Source organism: Eucyclogobius newberryi, unplaced genomic scaffold, assembly GCF_026437365.1.
Source record: "Eucyclogobius newberryi isolate DKJ021-1_F unplaced genomic scaffold, fEucNew1.0.hap1 SCAF_2, whole genome shotgun sequence".
Taxonomy (NCBI): Eukaryota; Metazoa; Chordata; class Actinopteri; order Gobiiformes; family Gobiidae; genus Eucyclogobius; species Eucyclogobius newberryi.
Genome location: NW_027315834.1, coordinates 4,942,707 through 4,966,841, shown reverse-complemented (window position 1 = coordinate 4,966,841; position 24,135 = coordinate 4,942,707). Strand labels below are relative to the sequence as shown.

General features: G+C 41.9%; 1 protein-coding gene across 2 annotated transcripts in view; it reads left to right on the top strand.

Annotated features, from left to right (window-relative positions):
* wdr7 (WD repeat domain 7) overlaps positions 1-23,914 on the top strand; it is a 56,496-nt gene extending 32,582 nt beyond the window's left edge. For both annotated transcript variants that reach the window (XM_072453074.1, XM_072453073.1), the window contains 11 exons: positions 56-174; positions 2,547-2,670; positions 6,868-6,981; positions 8,165-8,386; positions 12,543-12,729; positions 15,943-16,060; positions 16,144-16,293; positions 17,155-17,237; positions 18,666-18,765; positions 19,399-19,503; positions 22,804-23,914. In XM_072453074.1, coding sequence (XP_072309175.1) covers positions 56-174; positions 2,547-2,670; positions 6,868-6,981; positions 8,165-8,386; positions 12,543-12,729; positions 15,943-16,060; positions 16,144-16,293; positions 17,155-17,237; positions 18,666-18,765; positions 19,399-19,503; positions 22,804-23,007 — 1,526 coding nt within the window. In that variant the 3' untranslated portion in view covers positions 23,008-23,914. The remainder of the gene's footprint in view (positions 1-55; positions 175-2,546; positions 2,671-6,867; positions 6,982-8,164; positions 8,387-12,542; positions 12,730-15,942; positions 16,061-16,143; positions 16,294-17,154; positions 17,238-18,665; positions 18,766-19,398; positions 19,504-22,803) is intronic.
* Positions 23,915-24,135: the final 221 nt, after the last annotated feature.

Below are 24,135 nucleotides of genomic sequence, written 5' to 3'. Positions count from 1 at the left end.
GCTGCAGGGTCTGCCTCTGGTGTTCCATGTGCTCACGCTGCGTTTTGTGTTGAAGGCTGGAGCCAGCTCGCTGCCATGCACTGTGTGATGCTCCCTGACCTGCTGGGGCTGGACAAGTACCGGCCCCCTCTGCTGGAGATGTTGGCCCGGCGCTGGCAGGACCGCTGCCTCGAGGTAACTTCAACTACTGCTTATATTTATTTATATATATATATATATATATATATATATATATATATATATATATATATATATATATATATATATATATATATATATATATATATATATATATATATATATATATATATATATATATATATATATATATATATATATATATATATATATATATATATATATATATATATATATATATATATATATATATATATATATATATATGAGTGAAAAAAAAAAAACACAAGTAGAAAACAACTAAATACAAACATAATCACGGCACACCTTTTAAGGGCCCAGCCAAACGTTGGCTCTGACGCTCCCTGTTTTGGCATTGCATTCCACCACAAATACTTTTTACAAATTGTGCTTGCAGCTAATTTTTCCTAAAATAAGCCCCAATTCAAACTGAAGCTGTTTCTGAACCCATTCGAGTACAAACCAATAAATAGCTGGACTCTTTGTGAAGCGGACCCTCTGTAGTTTTGTATTATGATTTATTTATAAGTAGAAACAAGCTTTGTATAGAAGAAAATCTAATTTTAAATTTGCATTTTGTTGGGTTTTGTTTTTCTTTTTAGAAGCTGAAGGTAAATTCACTGCCTACATGACATATAAAACACTGCACTAATTACTCTGAATCTTTATTTCTGCAAGTACAGGGATGTGGGTTGGGATTGTGAGTGGGTGGCAACAGGAATTTTCAGAGAATTTGAGGCTCATTTGCAGGACAATACAGGATTACTCAAACATGCAGGAATTAATTAAAATGTAACTGTTAGTAAACTGATGATGTGAAGACACTACATTGCATTTCATGTTTCCTTAAAAGGACACAAAGAATGTATAAACTAACTGTTTGGACCCATCAACCATGTTAAAATATTGCTCCTTCATCAAAGATTTGTGACATCTAAGGTAAAGATTAAGCTTAAAAAAACAACTACTATATATATCATTTTATCATTATTATTATTATTTTTTTTTTAATAAACAGAATAAAGCAGAAAGACCATAGAGAGTGAAAAAACTAACTAAATACAAACAATCATGGCTCACCTTTTAGCCAAACGTTGGCAAAGGTAAGTGTGTCCCCTAGAGGCCCGTACTACTGAGGTGAACCCATTACTCTCCGAAAATTCACTGTATATATATATATATATATATATATATCCATCCATCCATCCATTTTCTACCGCTTGAATGTGAGAGTGAACTGTCTGTAATGTCTATATATATATATATATATATATATATATATATATATATATATATATATATATATATATATATATATATATATATATATATATATATATATATATATATATATATATATTACACACACACACTGTTCAATAATAGTGTTAGAGATTGCACCCTGCATCTCTAACACTATTATTTCAGCTCCCAATTTTCTACTCTGCTCTTCTGGCACAACAGGCAAATTAAGGGTCTCCAGAAATAATTTATATCCTCTTTATCCCCTGAAATTCCAGAGATATTTTTTTTTAATACGATTCAAATACTGATTGAATTTGGTCTTGTTTGATTAAGATTTTATTGCTTTGCCTGTCCCTTATTTTAAACACTTTTCTTTCAGCTGGACAATATCCACTCACACAATATCTTTGTTAAAAGAGCACACTCTTAACTATTTCCTGTGTTTGAGGACTCCCATTATTGTCACAATTTACCCTCAGCAATTTTAACTTTTCTTACAGATTTTCAAGCTTTTATTCTGTATGGCTCTAATCCTTCCTCTCAGGACTGAATCATCCCAGAGGATGAGCAGGGACTCCCCATTATCACTTTCCTCCAAATAAGTCCCAATGTTGTGCGACATCTTTTCCCTAAACAAAGGGTCATTAAGCCGGCTGGTATTGAATTCCATAGTGTGTTTTTTTGTCTTTCCACCAAGTCCACAGTAAAGTTGATAGGAGCATGAACACCTACATCCATTGTGCCAACATCAAGTCGTTGACCGTCTCTATTGAAGCTAAAGAAATAGTCCATTCTAGAATAGATTGCATGTGGATTAGAAAAATTATTAGTGTGGGAACTTGGAAAACAACAAGCTAAAATAAACATTTTTAAAATACAGGACAGGCCATCTTTACCAAACATGACCAAATTTAATCAGCATTTGAATCATTTTATACACACCTTTTCTCTAAAATCTCAGGAGATAAAGAAGATTAAATACATTCCTTAATTGGTCTGTGTTGAAAAAGGGTCAGGCCGTAATGAGTTAAAATGTTTGAGGTAGTGCTAGCAATTTTTTTATTTTATTTAAGATAAGTAGACCTAATATTTTTTAGCTGAAAAGCTAGCTGAAAGTGCTGAGAGCTGGTGCTGTGTTTCAGGTGCGTGAGGCGGCTCAGGCTCTGCTCCTGGCTGAGCTTAGGCGGATCGGTGTGTCCGGCCGGAAAGATACCATCGACCTGTGGGCACCATACCTGCCTCAGTACGTGGACACAGTCAGCTCACGTAAGTCCTCACCATTTTGTCCCGTCAGACTGGCCCCTGTCTTCATAGTTAACATAACATAACCAATAACATGTGTAGGACGTGTGTAGTGGTATTCCTTGCGATATGTGACAGTGCAGTCAGATCACACTAGGAGTAGACTAGGAGAGACATTCAACTGGACCAGGTAAGTAAAAGACAGGAACATATTAGACAAATGTTTGGACGTGGACTAGCGCTGTGGTTTATTGTGATCCTCTGTTTTGAAGCAAAATAAGTGAGATGTCTCTACGTATGACAGCTGTTTTTATTTTATTAGCATTTATAGCTACAAAGTTTTATTGTACAACAATAATTTTATATTGACAACATAAAACCTTTGTCACTTTGTCAGACTCGCACAGTGAAAAGTGGAATTAAAACTGAAGTAATACTCGTACTGTTACCTCGAGCTCAGACTGCAGACAGTGCAGTTCAGTGACTGCGTTCATTCATCAGCAAGGACCATGCCACAACAGAAATGTTCAAAGAACAAATATTTATTGATATGAGATGCTGATGATCCATGGCCAGCTCAAATTATGAAGACCGATGGCTGAGTGAAGAGACTCATTGTGGGGCTCCATCTCGGCGATCTGCCCAGTTAATTCAGGACCTTCTCTTCAGGAAACTGGATGCTGGAAACAAAAGCATATTCAATAAAAGGGGAGGGGGGACTTCCGGTTATGGTGACAAGCTAAACAGACGCACTCGCTCCACAGCTGCAGAAATTAGCTTTAAAATCACTGTTTCACCTACATAATCTTAAAAATACGAACAAAAGATGAGTAAACAGGGAAGACACAGAGACAGGTAATGCTACAGGACTTAAACAATTAAAGTTGCGTTTTGTGTTTCTATAGTTCTTGTGTTTTATGTTTTATTCAACCAGAGAGTTTTATAACATTCAAGAATTAACCCAATGCATCGGAAGTGTTACAAATAGCATCCTTTTATAGTTAACCAACGGCATAGTAAACCCAATCAAATGCTCAAAAATATTAACCAAAATATTTTTATGAAACGCATTTAGACATAAAACATAAAAAATTAACCAAGTTTTGTTATAAAACATTTGTTAGTCATCATACTGAGGCAAACACAGGAGGGCAGTGCCAATATGTCAAACCAAGTTTTGAATGTAAAAACAAAGATGGCAGATAAGTACTGGTTAAAGAAATCATAAAATAACATGTTTTTACCTTTTACTCTAATGAATGCGTACGCTCCACCATGCTCCACCAGACAGTAATGGACACTAATATTATGGACCTGATTGAAAGTCACCCTGGGGAAATCCTAATCTGTGCCGGCAATTAGACGTTTTTGCATTCAACCTACATTACACGTATCAAACTAAAAGGGCACTGGAGGAGCAATAAAAAAGAAATTCCATAATTTAATGAAGATTAGAGGACTGACAGTCATCTGGAGGGAGATGAACCCAAGTGCACGTCTGTATACCCATTTTTCTAATCCACAAACAATTTACTCTTACTATTAAGACAGATTTAAAAGCAATGAGGCAGATATGGGCGAAATAGACTCTGTGACCATGCTCTTATTTACATTAATGTAGACTTAGAGGAAAGACAAAAAACACACTTTGGGGGTTGAATGCCAGCCTGCTTAATGACACTTTCTTCAAGAAGAAAATGTCACACAACATTAAGACTTAGCTGGTGGAGAATGACAATGGTGACACTTCCCCGCCCCTGGGATGCTAATGAAGCAGTTTTGAGAGGAAAAATTATGCATGGCAGAGGTCTGCGAACAGGAGTAGAAGTGACAGGGAGAAACCCACATGGGAGCAGGAGGTTGCGGTGCAAAGTGTATATCATGTGTTTAAAGAAATACTTATTTACCACCGGTGAGCGGAGCAAGGGAGAGAGAGAGAAGAGTCTTGTGTCGGAGTTCGCCATCTAAGTTTATAGAAGTTTACAGTTTAAATTAGCAGGTCCCCAGTCTAGCAGTGTGTGCGTGATATAAGACCACACACCCGCATAATATACCCTCTGGCAAACAAGATGTAAAGAAAATCCATCATTAAACTCCCCTCAATGAAACAGCGACTCTTCATTTGAGTTCTACACATGTAAAAAGTGATCCCATTTGTGATTGACTTTGCTCTTGCAGGAGAAGGCGGCAGCTCTGCCTGGAAAGGGGAGTTTACGCCGGGCTGTGGCTTTGAGCCTTTCTCACACAGCTCCGGGTGATGCCGCGAGAGGCGGCTCTGCTTGTTGGTCGTGTTTCCCGTGTACCGAACTTTTGAAAAGCAGTTATTGCATAATGCATAGTCCTTTTCAAGCTTTGTACCATCTGTGCTGAAATAGAAGCTAAAGTGTACTTTGGACTTAAATGTTGTTAGTGCGTCTCACTTTTGTTTTCCTCATCTGTCTCCGCCATTTCCGTGTCGATCGCGGGAGTAAATATTGTGATAAATTGCCATGTGATATTTTGGCACACCCCTAGAATTGAACTCAATTGAACATCTCTGGAGAGATCTGAAAATGTCTGTAAACCTACGGTCGCCATCCAACCTGATGGAGTTTGAGAGGTTCCGCAAAGAAGAGTGGGAGAAACTGCCTAAAAATAGGTGTGCCAAGCTTGTAGCATTATACTCAAAAAGGCTTGAGGCTGTAATTGGTGCCAAAAGTTCTTCAGGAAAGTATTGATTTGCAGTTAAGGAGAAGGGCAGAGTGCGAGCGCTCTCCCGGAAATGGAGAAATGAATGGACAAGGAAAAAGACTGGTAAAACTACGGGACCAAAACAGACAAAGATGCCGACCCACGGCCCCATCAAAAAATGGCCCGCCTCGCAAGCTAACAAGGCTAACATGGCTAGCGGTTCTGTTGGCCCAGAATAATCCCACAGCAATACTGCTGGAGGAAGGAGAAGAGGTAACGCTGCAACGGTTAACGCTCATGATGTGTGAAATAAAATGCAAAATGCATGTGTCATGAAGGCTGCAAAGGAGACTTCCAGCACAAAGGCAGGTGCATCTTCTTTGCCCCAGATATTCCATATGAGGTTCGTCAACAACGAGAAAAGTTCCACCACATATGTGAGGAAGAGAAAATTGAGATATGTGTTCTCTTTCCCAGAGACTCATCTGGTGACTTTCAAATGTGAAAAGCACGTGCTCAGAACACCAGGAGAGGCAGAAGTGCTCCTCAGGAAGATGCAAAACACAGAACTGAACAGCGATGAGGGGCCACATATGGTTGATATGATGTGACTGATGATAGTGATGTGAATTGTTTGTTTTTTACATCAGACTTTATGCCCCATGTTGGCTGTTTGCTTTAGTACATCAATTCTATCTTCTTGGATTCACTCTTCAGAGTGCCAAATGTGGTGGAATTTGTGGGGAAATGAAAAAAATCCACTTTAGAGGGCAGCGGGGGGACATGGTGAACTGGGAAGGTAGTGTGTATCCAGTTCTTTGTGAGGAGTCAAGCCAAGAGTGGCCGTGGAGCTTCCACTTTTCTGTGTTATCCTTTCATCCGTGTTGAGTTCGACCAGAACATTTTGTGAGTTTGGGAATATTCAAAAAAATTTATTCAATACAATAAATACAATAGTATCGGATGTTTAGCAATTGAGCGAAGATGTGAGAATAATGAATAGACATAATATTCAAAATATAAAACAAGAGACCAATTTGAACGATATTGAACATCAAAAACGGACAAAATGTTGGTATGGAAAGTCATGTCTTTCATCATGCAGGCATTTGCCAAACTTCTTTCGGATTGTCATTATGGCGTATTGTTTTTAGACTTTTGAGGCAAATAATGAATTTAATACATTTGGAACACGGCTGTAACAACAAAATGCTTTCCAAATGCACTGTTTATAATAGACCCAGGTCATCCTTGACGAGGGGTCTCAATCTCAGTGGGTCCTAGTTAAATAAAGGTTAATAGATAAATGGTTACTCTGTGAGCCTTTGGTCTGTGCTGTGATCAAATCCTGTGACTTTTTTCTGAGCTACACTCTGCAAGGACACTTCTCCAACACAGCAGTCTCAGTTGTATAGTCTGAACAAGTTGTTACGCTGTCAAATAGATTACACAAGTAGGGGCAAAAGAAGTCCTCGTAAAACTACTCTTAGTAGTACAATTGAATTATAAAGTAAATGGTAGCAAAGTCTAATTTCCTTTTTTCCTCCCCAGCTGGTGCCAACACGGAGCAGCCGACCTCTGCCCCTCCCCCCCCAGAGGCCCAACCAATAGAGGGCAAGCTCCCGGAGGAGGAGATGGACGTGACAGACGATGACATCACTGCAGGTAGGACTGAGTCACCTTTTACCTGTAATGTATCATGATTTGGATGAGGTTTTGCATGTTCCATGTCCCTAAACTTGAAAAGGATCGACTGATTATTGAAAACTGGTGCCCAATTACAGTTTTAAATAAAGACTATAAAATACGAGCTTAAATTTTGGCCAAACATGGCCTTTCTGACATTGTCTATTGCCAGTACCGCTCCCGGCCACTGCTCCATGGCGACTGGGCTCTCGTGTTGTTGTCTTTTAATAATCTTTTTAACTGCTTTATTACTCCATTGTATGTGAGAACTGTGTGAATGCGATAGGACATCAGTCGACACCATCAACAGGAATTTGGTGCCAGAGTAGGACCACAAGCCGATGGACACCCAAAAGCTGCAAGGCTAAAACAACAACATATCAAGCTATGTGGCTTGTCTTCATTCTGCTGCTGCTTTGGGCAGTCTTTAGCAGGTTTTAGCAAGACTTTACCTTCTGCATCCTCACCAACGGTAAGCAATGGGCTCCACTTCACCTAATTGAGGGAGTTTCTGCTGTCGCTACAATCCAGAGGTGATGGGCTACTGTGCGGATTACTGGAGGAGGTAAGAAGGAAGGCAGATCCCAGTCACTGGTGCGGGGGAAACGGCAAAAGCGGGGCAGACGAGGAGGAGTTTGGCAGCGGCTCCGGAATTGGGGTAACGATAGGGGTAACGAACATCCGCTCCCTTCAATTATTTTGTGCAACATTTAGTCATTACCCCGTGAAATGGATGAACTACGCTTACTGTCACTACTGTCATGAGTATAGCGAGTCCTGTTCAATAGCTTTCAATAGGACATTCCAGACAGTTGAATCCACATTGAGGGCTATCCGAGCAGACAGGACTATATCATCTGGGAAGCCCAGAGGCGGTGGAGTCTGTATCTATGTTAAAGCGGCGTGGTGTAAACCATACACAATCAGAGAACAGTCACGTAACCCAGACCTGGGACCTTGGTCGCCAAAAATCCTCTATTCAACCTTTAAGCAGTTCAGATTTAGTTTCTTCTCTCAAATGTTTCTTGACAGGTTTTGTATTTCACCTTTTTTTTTAAGAAATTGCAAATCTAGTCCATTCCATCCAAAACGTTGCATGTTATTTCCGTTCAATAGTATTAAAGCGTATTAAACTCCACACACTTGTTCTTGTGTCTTTCAGGCTGTTTGTCCAACCTCCCTCCAAACGCCAAGAAGATCTGTAACTCTTATGAGGAGCGGCGCAAACAGGCCACCGCCATCGTCCTGCTGGGGGTCATCGGGGCCGAGTTTGGAGCCGAGATCGAACCTTCTAAAGGGGCCCGGGTGCGGACTGGGGGTCAGGCTCCGGATGGCTTCGGCCTGACTACCGGAGGTTCCAACTATTCCCTGGCCCGTCACACATGTGAGTCGCCCCTCGTTTTTCTTGAGAATAGTTTCTATTTGACTTTAGTTTTTTGCACATACCTCACACACACACTATTTTACAGATGTAGCTGAAGAACGTTAACCTGACTCATGCCAGATTGATGTGTGTATCACTTCTACACTATATCAATCTGGACAGGCTCTCGTCTGGAAAAGGCGTAACCTAACAAATATTTCAATCAGATTGGTCATACCAGAACAAGCTGTGTTATATATTTCTGGCTGTGTTGAGGTCAGTCCCATAAAATTTCCACAATATCATAAATCAAGCCAAATTTTAAAAAGCCACAATGTTTTTTGAAAAGGGTACCTTCGGGACCCTTTAGCGTTCCCATTAATAAACGGCCATAAAATCCACATAAATTAATATAATTCTTTTACATTCAAAACTCTGATCTCTTAATCCACTTCTACATACATTCATACATCACACACACACACACACACACACACACACACACACACATATATAATATAGATACACATACATGCATAATTAAGATTTGTTTACATTATAAGGCCATTTTTCCATAAAAGTACTACCTATTTTTATGACAAATTTCTAAAATTTAAAACCTGAGCTACATTTATTAGAGCCTATTATATGTCAACAATTCATAATGGGGAAAAATGTGGTGCATCACTCTCCTTTTTTTCCTTTTCTCCATTGTCCTTCACTTCACTCTTTGTCTTCCTCACTGACAATTGTGGTACTTTATTGCTCTGCCTTTTTACTCTACTCTTCCTCTTTTGGCTCCTTCTCTTCGCTCTCTTACTTGCCATTCTACTCTTCCAATTCATAATGTTTCTTATCTGACATCTTGTCCATACTGAAGCTGCGATCTTCTTTGGTTTTTCCACAACTTGAGCCCTAATACACTTCATCTTGGCTGATGAAAATCTCTTCTACGATTAGCTGCATAACTGCCTTGAGAACCTCCTCTTTACTACAGCATCATTCTCTGTAACTGCAATGCAGTTATTTGTCTTTATTTAAACATTGATGCGTCTAAAATATCTAAGATTTAAAAATGGCGACCCTGATGATGAACTTAACTTTGTTTTATAAATAAACCCTTCCCCTTCAAATTTTTCACTATTACATGGTGTATTGGCCTAAACACACTATTACATGGTGTATAAGCCTAAACACACTATTACATGGTGTATTGGCCTAAACATACTATTACATGGTGTATTGGCCTAAACATACTATTACATGGTTTATTGGCCTAAACACACTATTACATGGTGTATAAACCTAAACATACTATTATATGGTGTATAAGCCTAAACATACTATTACATGGTTTATTGGCCTAAACATACTATTACATGGTGTATAAGCCTAAACATACTATTACATGGTGTATTGGCCTAAACATACTATTACATGGTTTATTGGCCTAAACGTACTATTACATGGTGTATAGGCCTAAACATACTATTACACGGTGTAAAAGCCTAAACATACTATTACATGGTGTATTGGCCTAAACATACTATTACATGGTTTATTGGCCTAAACATACTATTACATGGTTTATTGGCCTAAACATACTATTACATGGTGTATAGGCCTAAACATACTATTACATGGTGTATAGGCCTAAACATACTATTACATGGTGTATAGGCCTAAACATACTAGTGTATAAGCCTAAACATACTATTACATGGTGTATAAACCTAAACATACTATTACATGGTGTATAGGCCTAAACATACTATTACATGGTGTATAAACCTAAACATACTATTACATGGTGTATAGGCCTAAACATACTATTACATGGTGTATAGGCCTAAACATACTATTACATGGTGTATAAACCTAAACATACTATTACATGGTGTATAAGCCTAAACATACTATTACATGGTTTATTGGCCTAAACATACTATTACATGGTTTATTGGCCTAAACATACTATTACATGGTGTATTGGCCTAAACATACTATTACATGGTGTATAGGCCTAAACATACTATTACATGGTGTATAAGCCTAAACATACTATTACATGGTGTATTGGCCTAAACATACTATTACATGGTGTATTGGCCTAAACATACTATTACATGGTGTATAGGCCTAAACATACTATTACACGGTGTAAAAGCCTAAACATACTATTACATGGTGTATTGGCCTAAACATACTATTACATGGTGTATTGGCCTAAACATACTATTACATGGTGTATAAGCCTAAACATACTATTACATGGTGTATAGGCCTAAACATACTATTACATGGTGTATAAGCCTAAACACACTAGTGTATAAGCCTAAACATACTATTACATGGTTTATTGGCCTAAACATACTATTATATGGTGTATAGGCCTAAACATACTATTACATGGTGTATAAGCCTAAACACACTAGTGTATAAGCCTAAACATACTATTACATGGTGTATAGGCCTAAACATACTATTACATGGTTTATTGGCCTAAACATACTATTACATGGTGTATTGGCCTAAACATACTATTACATGGTGTATAGGCCTAAACATACTATTACACGGTGTATAAGCCTAAACATACTATTACATGGTGTATAAGCCTAAACATACTAGTGTATAAGCCTAAACATACTATTACACGGTGTATAAGCCTAAACATACTAGTGTATAAGCCTAAACATACTATTACACGGTGTATAAGCCTAAACATACTAGTGTACAAGCCTAAACATACTATTACATGGTGTATGGGCCTAAGCATACTATTACATGGTGTATAGGCCTAAACATACTATTACATGGTGTATAAGCCTAAACATACTAGTGTATAGGCCTAAACATACTATTACATGGTGTATGGGCCTAAACATACTATTACATGGTGTATAGGCCTAAACATACTATTACATGGTGTATAAGCCTAAACATACTAGTGTACAAGCCTAAACATACTATTACATGGTGTATGGGCCTATCCACAATCAAGAAATTTGAATATTAGCTACCCAAAACTAAATGGAATCACGGAAATGATAAACACAAATACATAGTCATTAAATGGATTTAATGACCAGTGTGCACTATAGCATAATAAACAATTGTATTCACAATGTTGGTATTTTAATGAAAATTGGTACAGCTCTAGCTGATGGGTGAAGGCAGTATTATAATGCTGAAATCATTTAGACACAAACTCTTCTTGGCCTTTTCATCCATTGGACATTGGCAGCCTCATAGAGATCATCAGGGTTCCCGCAGATACTCCAGAGGTGAGCAGAGTTTAGTGAATATCTTGAGGATTTTAATTATTTTGGGCCTTCTTCCTGGTAGAAGGGTTTCGATTCAAATTTCAAGAATCGATTCGATTCCGATTTTTACGTTTCAAAATCGTTTTTTTCCAATTTCTCAGATCCCATCCGATTTTGATCTGATTTCCGAAGCGATCCGATTTCGATTCTATCCGGGGTTTAATGTTATTTAAAAATGAAAATGTATTTGAACCGTTTCCTTCACTTCATGACTGTGTAGAGAAGCAACATATTAAAACTAGTATTATATCAATATTAAACAGCAAATCTTACAAGTATTGGTAGTTACTGATGGAAGACTGATGACTATTTTGATTTATCATGTTATGTACGTAGCGAGATGCCTGGTATGAGTAGAGTAAAGGTAAATTAAGAATCTGAGTTTTGAAAGTAGAAGAAAATATGAATCTGTGTGGATTTTATGACGTTTAAAAGTGGGGACTCTCGATGTGCCTGAAAAGAACGATTAACCAGAGGGTTAAATGTGTTAGTAAATATATAATGTATATTTTCACTCTTCTCATTTTTGTTACAATTTTTCCTTCTCATGGTGGTTTAGAAACTGCATTATCAGGCCTCGTGGATTATCAGCTTCTCGTCTTTTCAGGCTCAGACAGTGTTCCATCTCTAGAGTAATGGAGAGGACCACAACTCCCGTCCCGGATCCCGGATACAGTTTCCGGGAACACCTTTTTGAGAAAGTCCTCAGTGTTGTCCCCCTCATCCCCCGTTGGGACTCCTACGAGTCTGAGATTTTTTTTGCAGGATCTGGACTCCAAATCCAGAATCTTTCTCTCTTTCTCTCTTGATTTTTCAGTTCTCACTGTTCCCTGATTGTCTGTCCTCTCCAGGTAAAGCTCTGACTTTCCTCCTGCTGCAGCCGCCCAGCCCCAAACTGCCAGCCCACAGCACTATCCGCCGCACAGCCATCGACCTGATCGGGAGGGGTTTCACCGTGTGGGAGCCCTACATGGACGTGTCCTCTGTGCTCCTCGGCCTGTTGGAGCTGTGTGCCGACGCTGAAAAGCAGCTTGCCAAGTCAGTGCCACAGCCAGTGCCACACCTGCCCCAGCCTCTGTACTGCCCATTCAGCATTAGGGATGTAACATAAATGTTGCATTAAAACACTCACAATATTGTGGGCTGACTCATCAAATTATAAGCTCCTTTGCGTAAATAAATACATTGCTTTGTTGCAGTAACAGCAGCTAAAGAAAAAAGGGAACTACATAAATTATGATCCTTTGGTCTATTTTAGTTCAGACAAAATTAAGACGAATTTGTATATTTTAAGTCTTTGGAAAATTACAGTCAATATTTGTACCAAATGTTTGTCAAAGCATTTTAATAGCATTTTAGCCATCTTAAATTTCCCTTTTAATCTCTTTAGAATTAACTCTTTAGAATTAACTCCTTTACTAGGAGATTTTGATATTGTTACATCCCAATTCACCTTTTTCATTATTATTATTATATAGTAGTGCACCCATAAATTGGCCCAGTCAATTTATGGGCCAATTTACACATTGATAAAACGATAGTAGCTTGATGGACCCTGTTCACCTCTAGTGAACATCCCTGAACATCCTTTGGTAAGTTTATATTTAGAAGTTATGAACTCTCCAAATAATGTCACCTGTCGCGCATGTTTGTTTACTTAATCCACATGGTCCAGGGGCCCTAGGGGCCTACGACACATCCCATTCAACCCAAACTGTGAGATGACCACATTGAGATAGTCTCAAGAGGATGAGAGAGTGAGAAACTGTTTCTTGTCAAAACCTGTAATTTTCAATTGCCTGCGTTTAGACCTTTAGACATGTCAGAATGACAGAAGCAGAACACGCCCTTTTGTCTCAGTGAGAATCTCACGTCTTCTGTGATTGGCCGAAACCTCATGCGGGTTTGTTTTGTTTCCCTCTTCTGGTCAGTGCGTAGCACGTTACTAGAGCAAAATCTCTTGATCATTTGCTGCGCCGCGTCTTGCCGCAAAAAAGCTTTTCCAACTTTTCTGCACCAGCCGCGTTGGCGACGCCCGCTCCCCGCGCTGGCCACGGCGCGCCAGCTCTGCGCCCGCGGCAGCGGTCGCCGTGAGCACTCCCCGTGCTCCGCGCACGCACTCGCCGCCTAATGTTGGCCTAATGCTCGTTGCTGATTTTTTAGCATTTTAAAACAATTACTGCCACAACGATGTATTGAAGCTTCAAAGCAACAAGACGAAAAACATTAAGTCTTTTCAGCTTCAACCCATTTTGAGATGATCCCTTATCGAGTGAGTGTTATGTTGTAACATGAGATATTTACACAGAAATATGGTCCAGGGCAATGATGCACATGTTGTTTTTTGACCCGTGAGTCGGGTCTAGCCAATGCAGCAGATTCTAAACCGCAGCCTGCCGTATATAGCATATGCACGCTTTGCATTTAGCCGCCTCTAGATTTACTTCCTCATTAGACTAATTTCTCTGAATATGAGTCTGATTGTAATAAAACACAGCTATTTGAAGCTTAAAGGCGGTATGGACGATTTTTCGGCGATTTGAGAACGCACAACGGAGCGCATCGCATCTCTCGTCTCCCGTAGATTTCTGTCCACTTCTGCGTCAGCTCGAACTGTCTTTCTCCGTCTTCATTTTGCCCCGTACACTGAGGGATCTATATTATGATAGATCCATGCGCTTAGGCACGCAGAAACGTGGGGACGAGCCTGACGCGGCTGCAGGTGAGTAGTAGGTGCGTTTTATGATTGATACGTGGCAGGACTAATGATTTATCCACGCCACGAGGAAATATGATAAAAAATTTGCTGAAAAATTGTCTCTACCACCTTTTTAAAATACAGAAAACACGATGTGTCCCTTGGACAGTGTTTTCACTGATGTCTTCTTTTACAGCGTGTCAAACGCTTGCGCTTTTTCTAAAAAGCCCCCTGGTGGCCTTTTGCCAGTATAAATCTGTCATGGAATTAGACATACACCAATGCTATTCCTTAAAGGCGCAATGGACGATTTTTCGGCGATTTGAGAACGCAGGCGGAAGTGCGCATGCGCACTCCCCCGTGCGGACTGATACAACACACACCTGCGTTTGTTTATTAGCGCAATGGAGCGCATCGCATCTCTCGTCTCCCGTAGATTTCTGTCCACTTCTGCGTCAGCTCGAACTGTCTTTCTCCGTCTTCATTTTGCCCCGTACACTGAGGGAACTATATTATGATAGATCCATGCGCTTAGGCACGCGGAAACGTGGGGACGAACCGCACGCGGCTGCAGGTGAGCGGTAGGTGCGTTTTATGATTGATACGTGGCAGGACAAATTATTTATCCACGCCATGAGGAAATATGATAAATTTGCTGAAAAAAATCGTCCATTCCACCTTTAACACACAGAGAACACAATTCAACTTAGAATATGAAACGACACAGAAACATCAGACTTTTGTGTAGCATGCATGGGAGAAACCGTCGGGCCGGGTCACTCAGGCTCTTGTAAGCAGCCTGGCGACCCTCCTCGGTCTCACGACGTTTTTTCTCATGCAGGTTGGTTTTATTAGATATTATGGAATAGGCGGGTCACATTCTCATTGGTTAGCTTCACATCAAGGCACTTGTCTTTTACAACAGTTGGTATTTTCCTTAGAGATAAAGCATGGGCAATGTTTACCTAAACTCCCCTGGGCTGTTACACCCCCTCCCTAGGATAAACATTACTTTGCTCCATCTTTGATACCTTCACAAATGCAGTTTGTCACACATGCCATTTTACTCTTAGACTAATGATGCAGATAATATTCAAATATGGTCATATCACTATTATGCAGATAAAATACATCACAGAAATATAATCATATATTTACATTTTATCACAAAATCTATAAATTAGATGCACCCTATAATGACCGCAGGGTTCAATGTGTGTGGGGAAAAAGTAGCGCCTTAAAGTCCAAAAAGTACAGTAGTTTAATTGTTCCAGCAGGAAACAATATGCATGGACAAAATACATTGTTTCCTTTTTTGGTCCTGTAGGCTTTATTAGATAGGACAGCTTTAGTGTGAAATGAGGATGAGAGCGAAGGGAAGACATGCAGTAAACTGTTTTGAGTCGGTATTCGAACGCACAACACTGTGGCCGGCTGCACGTGGAGCCTGGCAGTGCTTCCACCTGAACCACTCCATCACCGGGCAGCATGCATTATGTGTAAAACAACATAAATGTTGTTTGAGACTTTAACCCTCGTACTATTGTTCTCAGTGTAACAGTGGGTCTTCCTCTGAACCCTCCGGCGGACTCTGCACGTTCAGCTCGTCACGCTCTGTCGCTCATCGCCACAGCGCGACCCCCGGCCTTCATCACTACCATCGCCCGAGAGGTAAGACAGCCTCACTCATATTTGGAAGGGTAGTTGAAAAACATGAACATAAAAACGAAATAAAATGTATGTTTTTTTTGAAGGTGCATCGATTCAACGCTGCTCAGGCTAACTCCCAGTCTCAGCAGAACGTGCACACCAGCGCTCTGGCCCGAGCCAAAACCGAGATCCTAAGAGTCCTGGACATTCTGATCGAGAAGATGCCAGCGGACGTGGTGGACCTGCTCGTAGAGGTCAACTCTCCCAATCTATCCATTTTCTATCCATTATCAATTCATATTCATGTGAGCCCACATATGGGACCAGGGTTAAGGTTTGCTAACACTACAAGTCAATGTCCAAAGTCAATCTGAACCAGCGAATTGACAAATAACTTACCAACTTATCTCTCATCCCTGAGGGAGATTTCAGATTTCATCAGAATTAAGAGATAAAAACAAACAAAAACACTGAAATGCGAGCCACATGACACAGAAGGCATATCTGTCCTCCTTTTCGCTCCTCAATATGTTTCTGTATTGAACAGACAATGAAGTGTTAAACCTACATCTGTGTTTATTTATTTTTTGTCTGTTTGTCACTAGTTTTGGCACCACTCACGTCGTTCATCATGATGTTGATTTCATATTAAATTCGACCTTCGCACTTTAACTTTGCGATTTGCATTCTGGGACAGAAACAGGCCCAGCATTAGCGTAATCACAACAAACATGGCAGCGCTCATGTCACCTGTCCCACCCACCCCCCCGCTCGCCTTCGCTACCAAAATAAAGGATAACAGTGTAAAAAAGGTCGATTTTTCTATTGAAATCGGGAGACTCCCGACTAAATCGGACTAAATCGGAAGGGTTGGGAAGTATGAAGAAGTTAAATTCTTTCTGCATGTATCTGCATTATAGGACACATATTATGCAAAATGTTGTTTTCTGAGCTTGTAACTTCTTACATTGTTCCCTCATTAAAAACATACTTGGAGTTACAGTTCGGCTCGGGCCCAATAAAGCACAATATTTGTCTGTTAAAACCATAATATAATGCTTTCCTCCACACACAGTTCTATGTGCCATGCTTGAAACATGTGCTGTGCTCCCCAGGTCATGGACATCATCATGTACTGTATCGAGGGCTCTCTGGTGAAGAAGAAGGGTCTGCAGGAGTGCTTTCCTGCCATCTGCAGGTGTGTGCCCCTCTGTTCTCTTCTGCTCTCACTGAGCTTAGCACTGGACTGAGCCAGTCATCAATGTCCTTTGTCTGTGCTGTATTCACATACACATACCGGTACTTGATCTATTTCATCCCTACCGACCTGCCAGAGGCAGTGCTTCAAGCACTGAATGATCACTCTATATATATCTGACCGTGAATCAGATGAGTTCAGGCCCCTCCAACAGGGCCAAACGTTCAACACACAGGGACCTAGGCATAACGCTGCAGTTCATGCACGCAGTCTCAGTTAAACTGCTTTCAAGATGGTCCACTCCTAAACACAAGGGAAGGTGCACTGGATTATAAAGCAGACTGTCAGTAAAAGGTCCATTTTGGATAATTGTTAATATATAAAGTGCATTAAGCGAAACAAAACAGACGGATAAGTCAGTCAGTGACTTTCTTAAACGTGTTCAACTCATTCAGATCAACATTGTTCAAACGTTAATCAGCGTATTCACAACGACTCTGACTTGCTCAGTTATAAACACGTAAAATACAACTCAATACACTCACTTTTTCAGATCATTCCTTGTCCACAAATCCCTCTAATTCTTCATCTTCAGTGTCCGAGTTTAACAGTTGGGCTGGATGCCGTGTACGTCCCGCATCCCCGGATCCATCTCCGAGTCACGCGGCAGTTCAGTGATGATTCGTGAAAGCTCTGACCACAGTTGACTGATACTTGAGCCCAGAGTTTAAAGGCCGCGTCTTAAGCGTGTCTTTTGGCAGGAGCCATCTTGGGGTCCTTAATCGCGGTAGACTACTGTTCCCAGAATGCTTTGCATACATGTTGTTGGGACTTCCGGTTAATGAGTACCGTAAACGTGCTTCTAGATGTGAGTCTCTCCTGTCCCAAGTCTTCTTTATACACCGTGTATCACACAAAATTGCTTTTGGGGTCAGTAAGAACAATCAGAATTAATTCATACATTAAGTGCACTGGATTATAAAGCGCCCTGACAGTTTTTGAGGAAATTGAAGGCTTTTAAGTGTGCCTTATAGTGCGGAAAGTACGGTAAGAGGAATAATAGTCCAGCTGAAAACTGCAGTGGCAACAATAAAATTAGGCTGCACCACAACACAATACTGCACCACCGAACACGTGTTGCATCAAACAAATGAATTAACAATACTCACCGTCGCAGAACAATTTAGAGTAGACAAACTTCGTCCAAGGAGCAAAGCAGACTCCAGGTAGCAGGTGATTTAATTAAAGCGTAGCTTACGCAGGCCCTGGGCCCCTGGGGAGCAAGCTGTGCTTGCTACCCCGACCTTGGCACAAAATCCACAGGTCACGAGGCTTTGAAGGCAATAAACTACATGAATAAATTGTGAAACAAGCAGTACAACGCCACAAGCCACAACACATGTGTAACAATCGTTTTTTGTGTTGCAGGTTCTACATGGTGGGCTACTGTGACCGCAGCCACCGCATCGCTGTAGGAGCTCGTCAGGGCTCTGTGTCACTCTATGATGTCCGGACTGGGAAATGTCAGGTATGTTCTGTCGTGAAACAAGCTGTGGGGCAGGGAAATAAATGATCTTTTGTAATTGGGGATGTTTGGGGCGGGTCATCAAAGGCTGATCACCCCCTCTCATCTCTCTGGCACAGATTCATTCCTCTGGAAATATGAGTAGGATTTTGACATTACACGTAGCTTGAGAACACGTTTATGCTTCAGCACTGTCCATGATGTGTCTGAATGCGCTGATTCTGCCTCTTCTGCCTTGCTCGTAATCGCTGCATGGTGCAGATGGAGGGACGATGCAAATGGAAAGTTCCAACCTGTCCGAATTTCTGAAGGCCATTTTGATGTTTGCAGAGGATCGTATATGACCTGAATAACAGAAGAATATGTGACAAGGATAATTGCTATTCAACCTGCAGCCTTCAGTAACATGTTCATGATTAATTAGAATTAGTTTTGAGGTAAAGGCTGCACAGCTGTTGCCTGGATAGTCATTATGTATTGCCGTGGGTTTTACAGACACAGTTCATTTTGGGAATACCATACATTTATACATTTGCTTTCATCCTACTTATTCCTAAATAGATATCTTACGGAGGTTACCCGCTATAGGAAAACCTATGAAACCATGAGTGTCTGGTCTTTTGTGTTTGTGTTCAGAACATCCACGGACACAAAGGGCCAATCACCGCAGTGTCCTTTGCTCCAGACGGACGCTACCTGGCAACCTACTCAAACGCAGACAGCCACATCTCCTTCTGGCAGGTATGCACACCTCGCACACCTCGCACACTGTAGATGGAGTTCCAGATTGGCCCTGGGGCCAAAAGGGACATTGGACTATATTCTTAAAATCCCTGTATTATTTGCACACAACACAGATCTGAACACGTATTACATTACAGAAAATTACATTGTCATGAAATTGTACATTGGGGACAAAGTGGTCTCAGCGGTTTAACAGAGTGGGACTGGACGTTCATTTCCAAATTTGAGTAGTACGTTTTGGTGGTGGAATGCAAAAGTAAAAGTACATTAATTTTAAGGTGGATACTTTAACTTCACTGCATTTAAAAGCAGATGCTGTACTTTTTATTCCACTACATTTTTGTTTGAAATATTTTTTCCATATGGTTTGAGTGGTTATCTTTAGTGCTTTCATTGTGACACTTTACCAAGTTTTTAAATGGATACTTCAATACTTTTTCTATGATATTTACTAGATTTTCTATATCGCAGTCTATGTGGCCCCGTCTGCCAATGCTGAAAATGCTTGTGAAGCACTTCTCTGCAAACACAGCATCCACAGGCTCTCTTCCTCATCTCTGGTGACTTTAACCACGCTTCTCTCTCTTCTGTTCTACCAACATACACCCAGTATGTTACCTGCCCCACCAGAGAGAATAGAACATTGGACTTGTTTTTTGCCAACACCAAGGAGGCTTATTCTTCTTCCCCCCTCCCTCCCCTGGGCAGCTCGGACCACAACCTTGTACATCTGAGGCCTGTGTATGAACCCATCGTGCGCAGGCAGCCTGTGGTGTCCCGTGAGGTGAGGATGTGGTCTGCTGAGAGCGAGGAGGCTCTGAGGGACTGCTTCAGCACCACTGTCTGGACTGAGCTTTATGACCCACATGGGGAGGACATCAACACCATCACAGAGTGCATCACGGACTACATCAACTTCTGTTTTGAGAGCATTGTTCCCTCCCGGACGGTGCGGTGTTTTCCAAACAACAAGCCATGGATTAACCGTGAACTGAAGGCTCTGCTGAAGGAGAAGAAGAGAGCCTTCAGGTCAGGGAACAAGGAGGAGCTGAGGACTGTGCAGAAGGAGCTGAGGAGGAAGATCAGGCAGGCTGAGGCCGGCTACAAGAGGAGGATGGAGGAGCAGCTGCAGCAGAAGAACATTCAGGGAGTGTGGAGGAGCCTGAAAACCATCTCGGGCTTCAAAATCCCCCCTGCCCAGACAGAGGGGGATCTACAGTGGGTGAATGATTTAAATGCTCACTTCTTGAGGTTTGATCGGTCACCCGCCCCTCCCCCTGCACAGCTGCACGCTCCCTCTTCCACAGCTGGACAATGCCCTGCATCTGTTCCTCTTCGCTTATCTGCCCCGGACCATCAGCTCCCCACTTCGCCTGGACTCACCCATCCCCCCAGCACACGGTCCCCCTGCCAACCACTGACTGTCACAGCAGCACAGGTGAGGAGTGAGCTGAAGATGATTAAAGTGAGGAAGGCAGCAGGACCTGATGGCATCAGCCCCAGGCTCCTTAAGTCCTGCGCAGATGAACTGTGTGGAGTGATGGAGCATGTCTTCAACATGAGCCTGAAGCTGAGGGTGGTACCACAGGTCTGGAAGACCTCCTGTCTGGTACCTGTGCCTAAGACACCGCGCCCCAAAGACCTCAACAGCTTCAGGCCAGTGGCTCTCACGTCCCACCTGATGAAGACACTGGAGCGGCTAGTCCTGGACCACCTCCGCTCCACCGTGAGCTCAGTTTGCATATCGGTCTGGCATCGGAGTGGAGGACGCCGTCATCTCCCTGCTGCACCGCTCTCTCTCTCTCACCTGGAGAAGCCTGGCAGCTCTGTGAGGATCCTGTTCTTCGATCTCTCCAGCGCCTTCAAGACCATCCAGCCGCTGCTCCTGAGGGACAAGCTGGAGACGGCTGGTGTGGAGTATGACCTGGCAGAGTGGATCCTGGACTACCTCACAGACCGACCCCAGTTTGTGAGAGCCCGGAACTGTGTGTCTGACACTCGGACCTGCAGTGTGGGGGCGCCCCAGGGCACTGTCCTCGCGCCCTTTCTCTTCACCCTTTACACTGCAGACTTCAGACATGACACGGGCAGCTGTGTCCTGCAGAAGTTCTCTGATGACTCTGCCATCATCGGACTCATCAGGGACGATGATGATGCGGAGTACAGAGGACTGGCGCAGGACTTTGTGGACTGGTGTCAGCGGAACCACCTCCCCATCAACGCGGGGAAGACCAAGGAGATGGTGGTGGATTTCCGCAGACGCCACCCCACTGCCCCCTCACCAGTTAACATCCAGGGACGGGACATTGAGAGAGTGGACTCGTACAAGTACCTGGGTGTTCATCTGAACCACAAACTGGACTGGACTCATAACACAGACGCACTGTACAGGAAGAGCCAGAGTCGGCTCTACCTCCTGAGGAGACTCGGGTCTTTTGGAGTGACAGGGCCACTCCTGAAGACCTTCTACGACTCTGTGGTGGCATCAGCCCTCCTGTATGGTGTGGCCTACTGGAGCAGCAGCATCACAGAGAGGGAGAGGAAGAGGCTGGACAGAGTCATCAAGAAGTCCAGCTCCGTCCTGGGCTGTGCTCTGGACTCGGTGCAGGAGGTGGGGGACAGGAGGGTCCTGGCTAGATTCACATCTATGCTGGACCATGAGTGTCACCCCCTGCAGGACACTCTCTCCACTCCGGAGAGCAGCTTCAGTGAGAGACTGATCCACCCTCGCTGTGTGAAGGAAAGGTTCCGTAGGTCTTTCCTTCCTGCTGCTGTCAGACTTTATAACAAAAACTGTTAGTACTGAACACCCGCAATACTGACCTAACCTAATACTGATGTGCAATTCTGTCATATGTGCAATTGCTGTTGGAATTCATGTGCAATTACTGTGCAATTACTGTGAAATTCATGTGCAATCTATGTGCTGTCGTGACACATATTCATGTGCAATTACTGTCGTGATCACATGCAATGGTATTTATGTATTTATTTATTTGTCTATGGGAGTTTTTATTTATTTATAGGAGATCTTCTACTGAAAGTGTTTTTCAGACTTCCTATAAGTGATCTGTTCTTCTGTATCTACCTCTGTATCTACCTGCGTTGCACCAATGAAATTTCCCCATGTGGGACAATAAAGGAATATCTTATCTTATCTTATATGATCCTTTTACTTATGACTACATACTTGTTTTCTTTTTTTGCTCCTGTATCTGTACTTTTAATGAAGTAACAGTTCATCTTCCACCACTTAAATGTGAGCATTAAATGTGTTTTCCTCTGTACTTTGCACAGATGAACACCAGCCTGCTGGGCAGCATTGGCATGTTGAACTCTGCTCCTCAGCTGCGTTGCATTAAGACATACCAGGTGCCCCCAGTGCAGCCCGCCTCCCCAGGCTCCCAGAACCACCTCAAACTGGCCCGTCTCATCTGGACCTCCAACCGCAACGTCATCCTGATGGCCCACGATGGCAAAGAGCACCGCTTCATGGTCTAAACGCTCCATACTGCTATGATCTAACCCGAACCACAGCGATAGTCTTCCCCGTCCACCATCATGGTCTGTCCCACCATCATGGTCTGTCCCACTTACATTCATAGACTCAAAATTCTCTAGCTTTGCCTGTTGCTCAAACTCTGAAGCAAACCAGAGTTGTATTAGATCAAACACAGTCACATCCCCATAATAAGGTATAAACAATTCATCATTTAATTTTCTACCGCTTGTTCCCATTAGGGGTCGCAGGTGACTGGAACCTATCCCAGTGACTTTGGGCCTTAGGCAAAGGTACACCCTAGACAGGGGTAACTTGTAATATTATATAAAATTTGAATTTCATGATATTTATCTTGTGACACTTAACATCCTCTTTGACATGTTACTGAGGATTGCGAGATTATGATTAGGAGTGCATCAGAAATCTCAACTTAAAAGTTATTTAGCTTGGATGTCACTTTTACACACTAAATATGATCTAAAATAAATAAATAAAGGTTTACACTCTCAGCAGAGACTTTTAACAAGGCTTTAAAACCCAGCTTTACGAGCTACTGCTATCTGAAAAATACATGACTCTTTCCAGGGTAGCGGAGTTGCTGAGTTGATGGGCCCTGCCCGCCACTGGCAGAAGGCTCATAGGCTCACCCTTTTTAGTTTGGGATCATCCATATCTTCACAAGGTCCTGTATTATACTACCGGATTTTTGGTGTGTTATAATGTGGCTTGATCATCAAAAATATTATAGGCCGGTGGGAAAAGCTCTTGAAATCCTTTAATTGGGGACACCTTCACTGAACTGCTTGCTGCCCTCAGTATGAAGCCTCTTTTGGTAAAACATACAGGTCTTGTCATAAAACATGAAATATATATACTATTATATTCAATGGAAGTTTAAAGATGCAACATCTTCTTCTTTTTGGTGTTTTATGGCAGTTGGTGTCCAAGTGTCCCATTACCGCCACCTACTGTAGTTGTACATCTTGGATTTAAGACTATATTCTTTCTCTTCTTTAGACTTTATCCATTATTCTTTAGACTTTATTCTTTAGACTCCCCCCATCCCTTGCTAAAGATGCAACACAAAACTTTCCTGGTAAAGGGGGTGGACCCTTGTCTTCATAGAG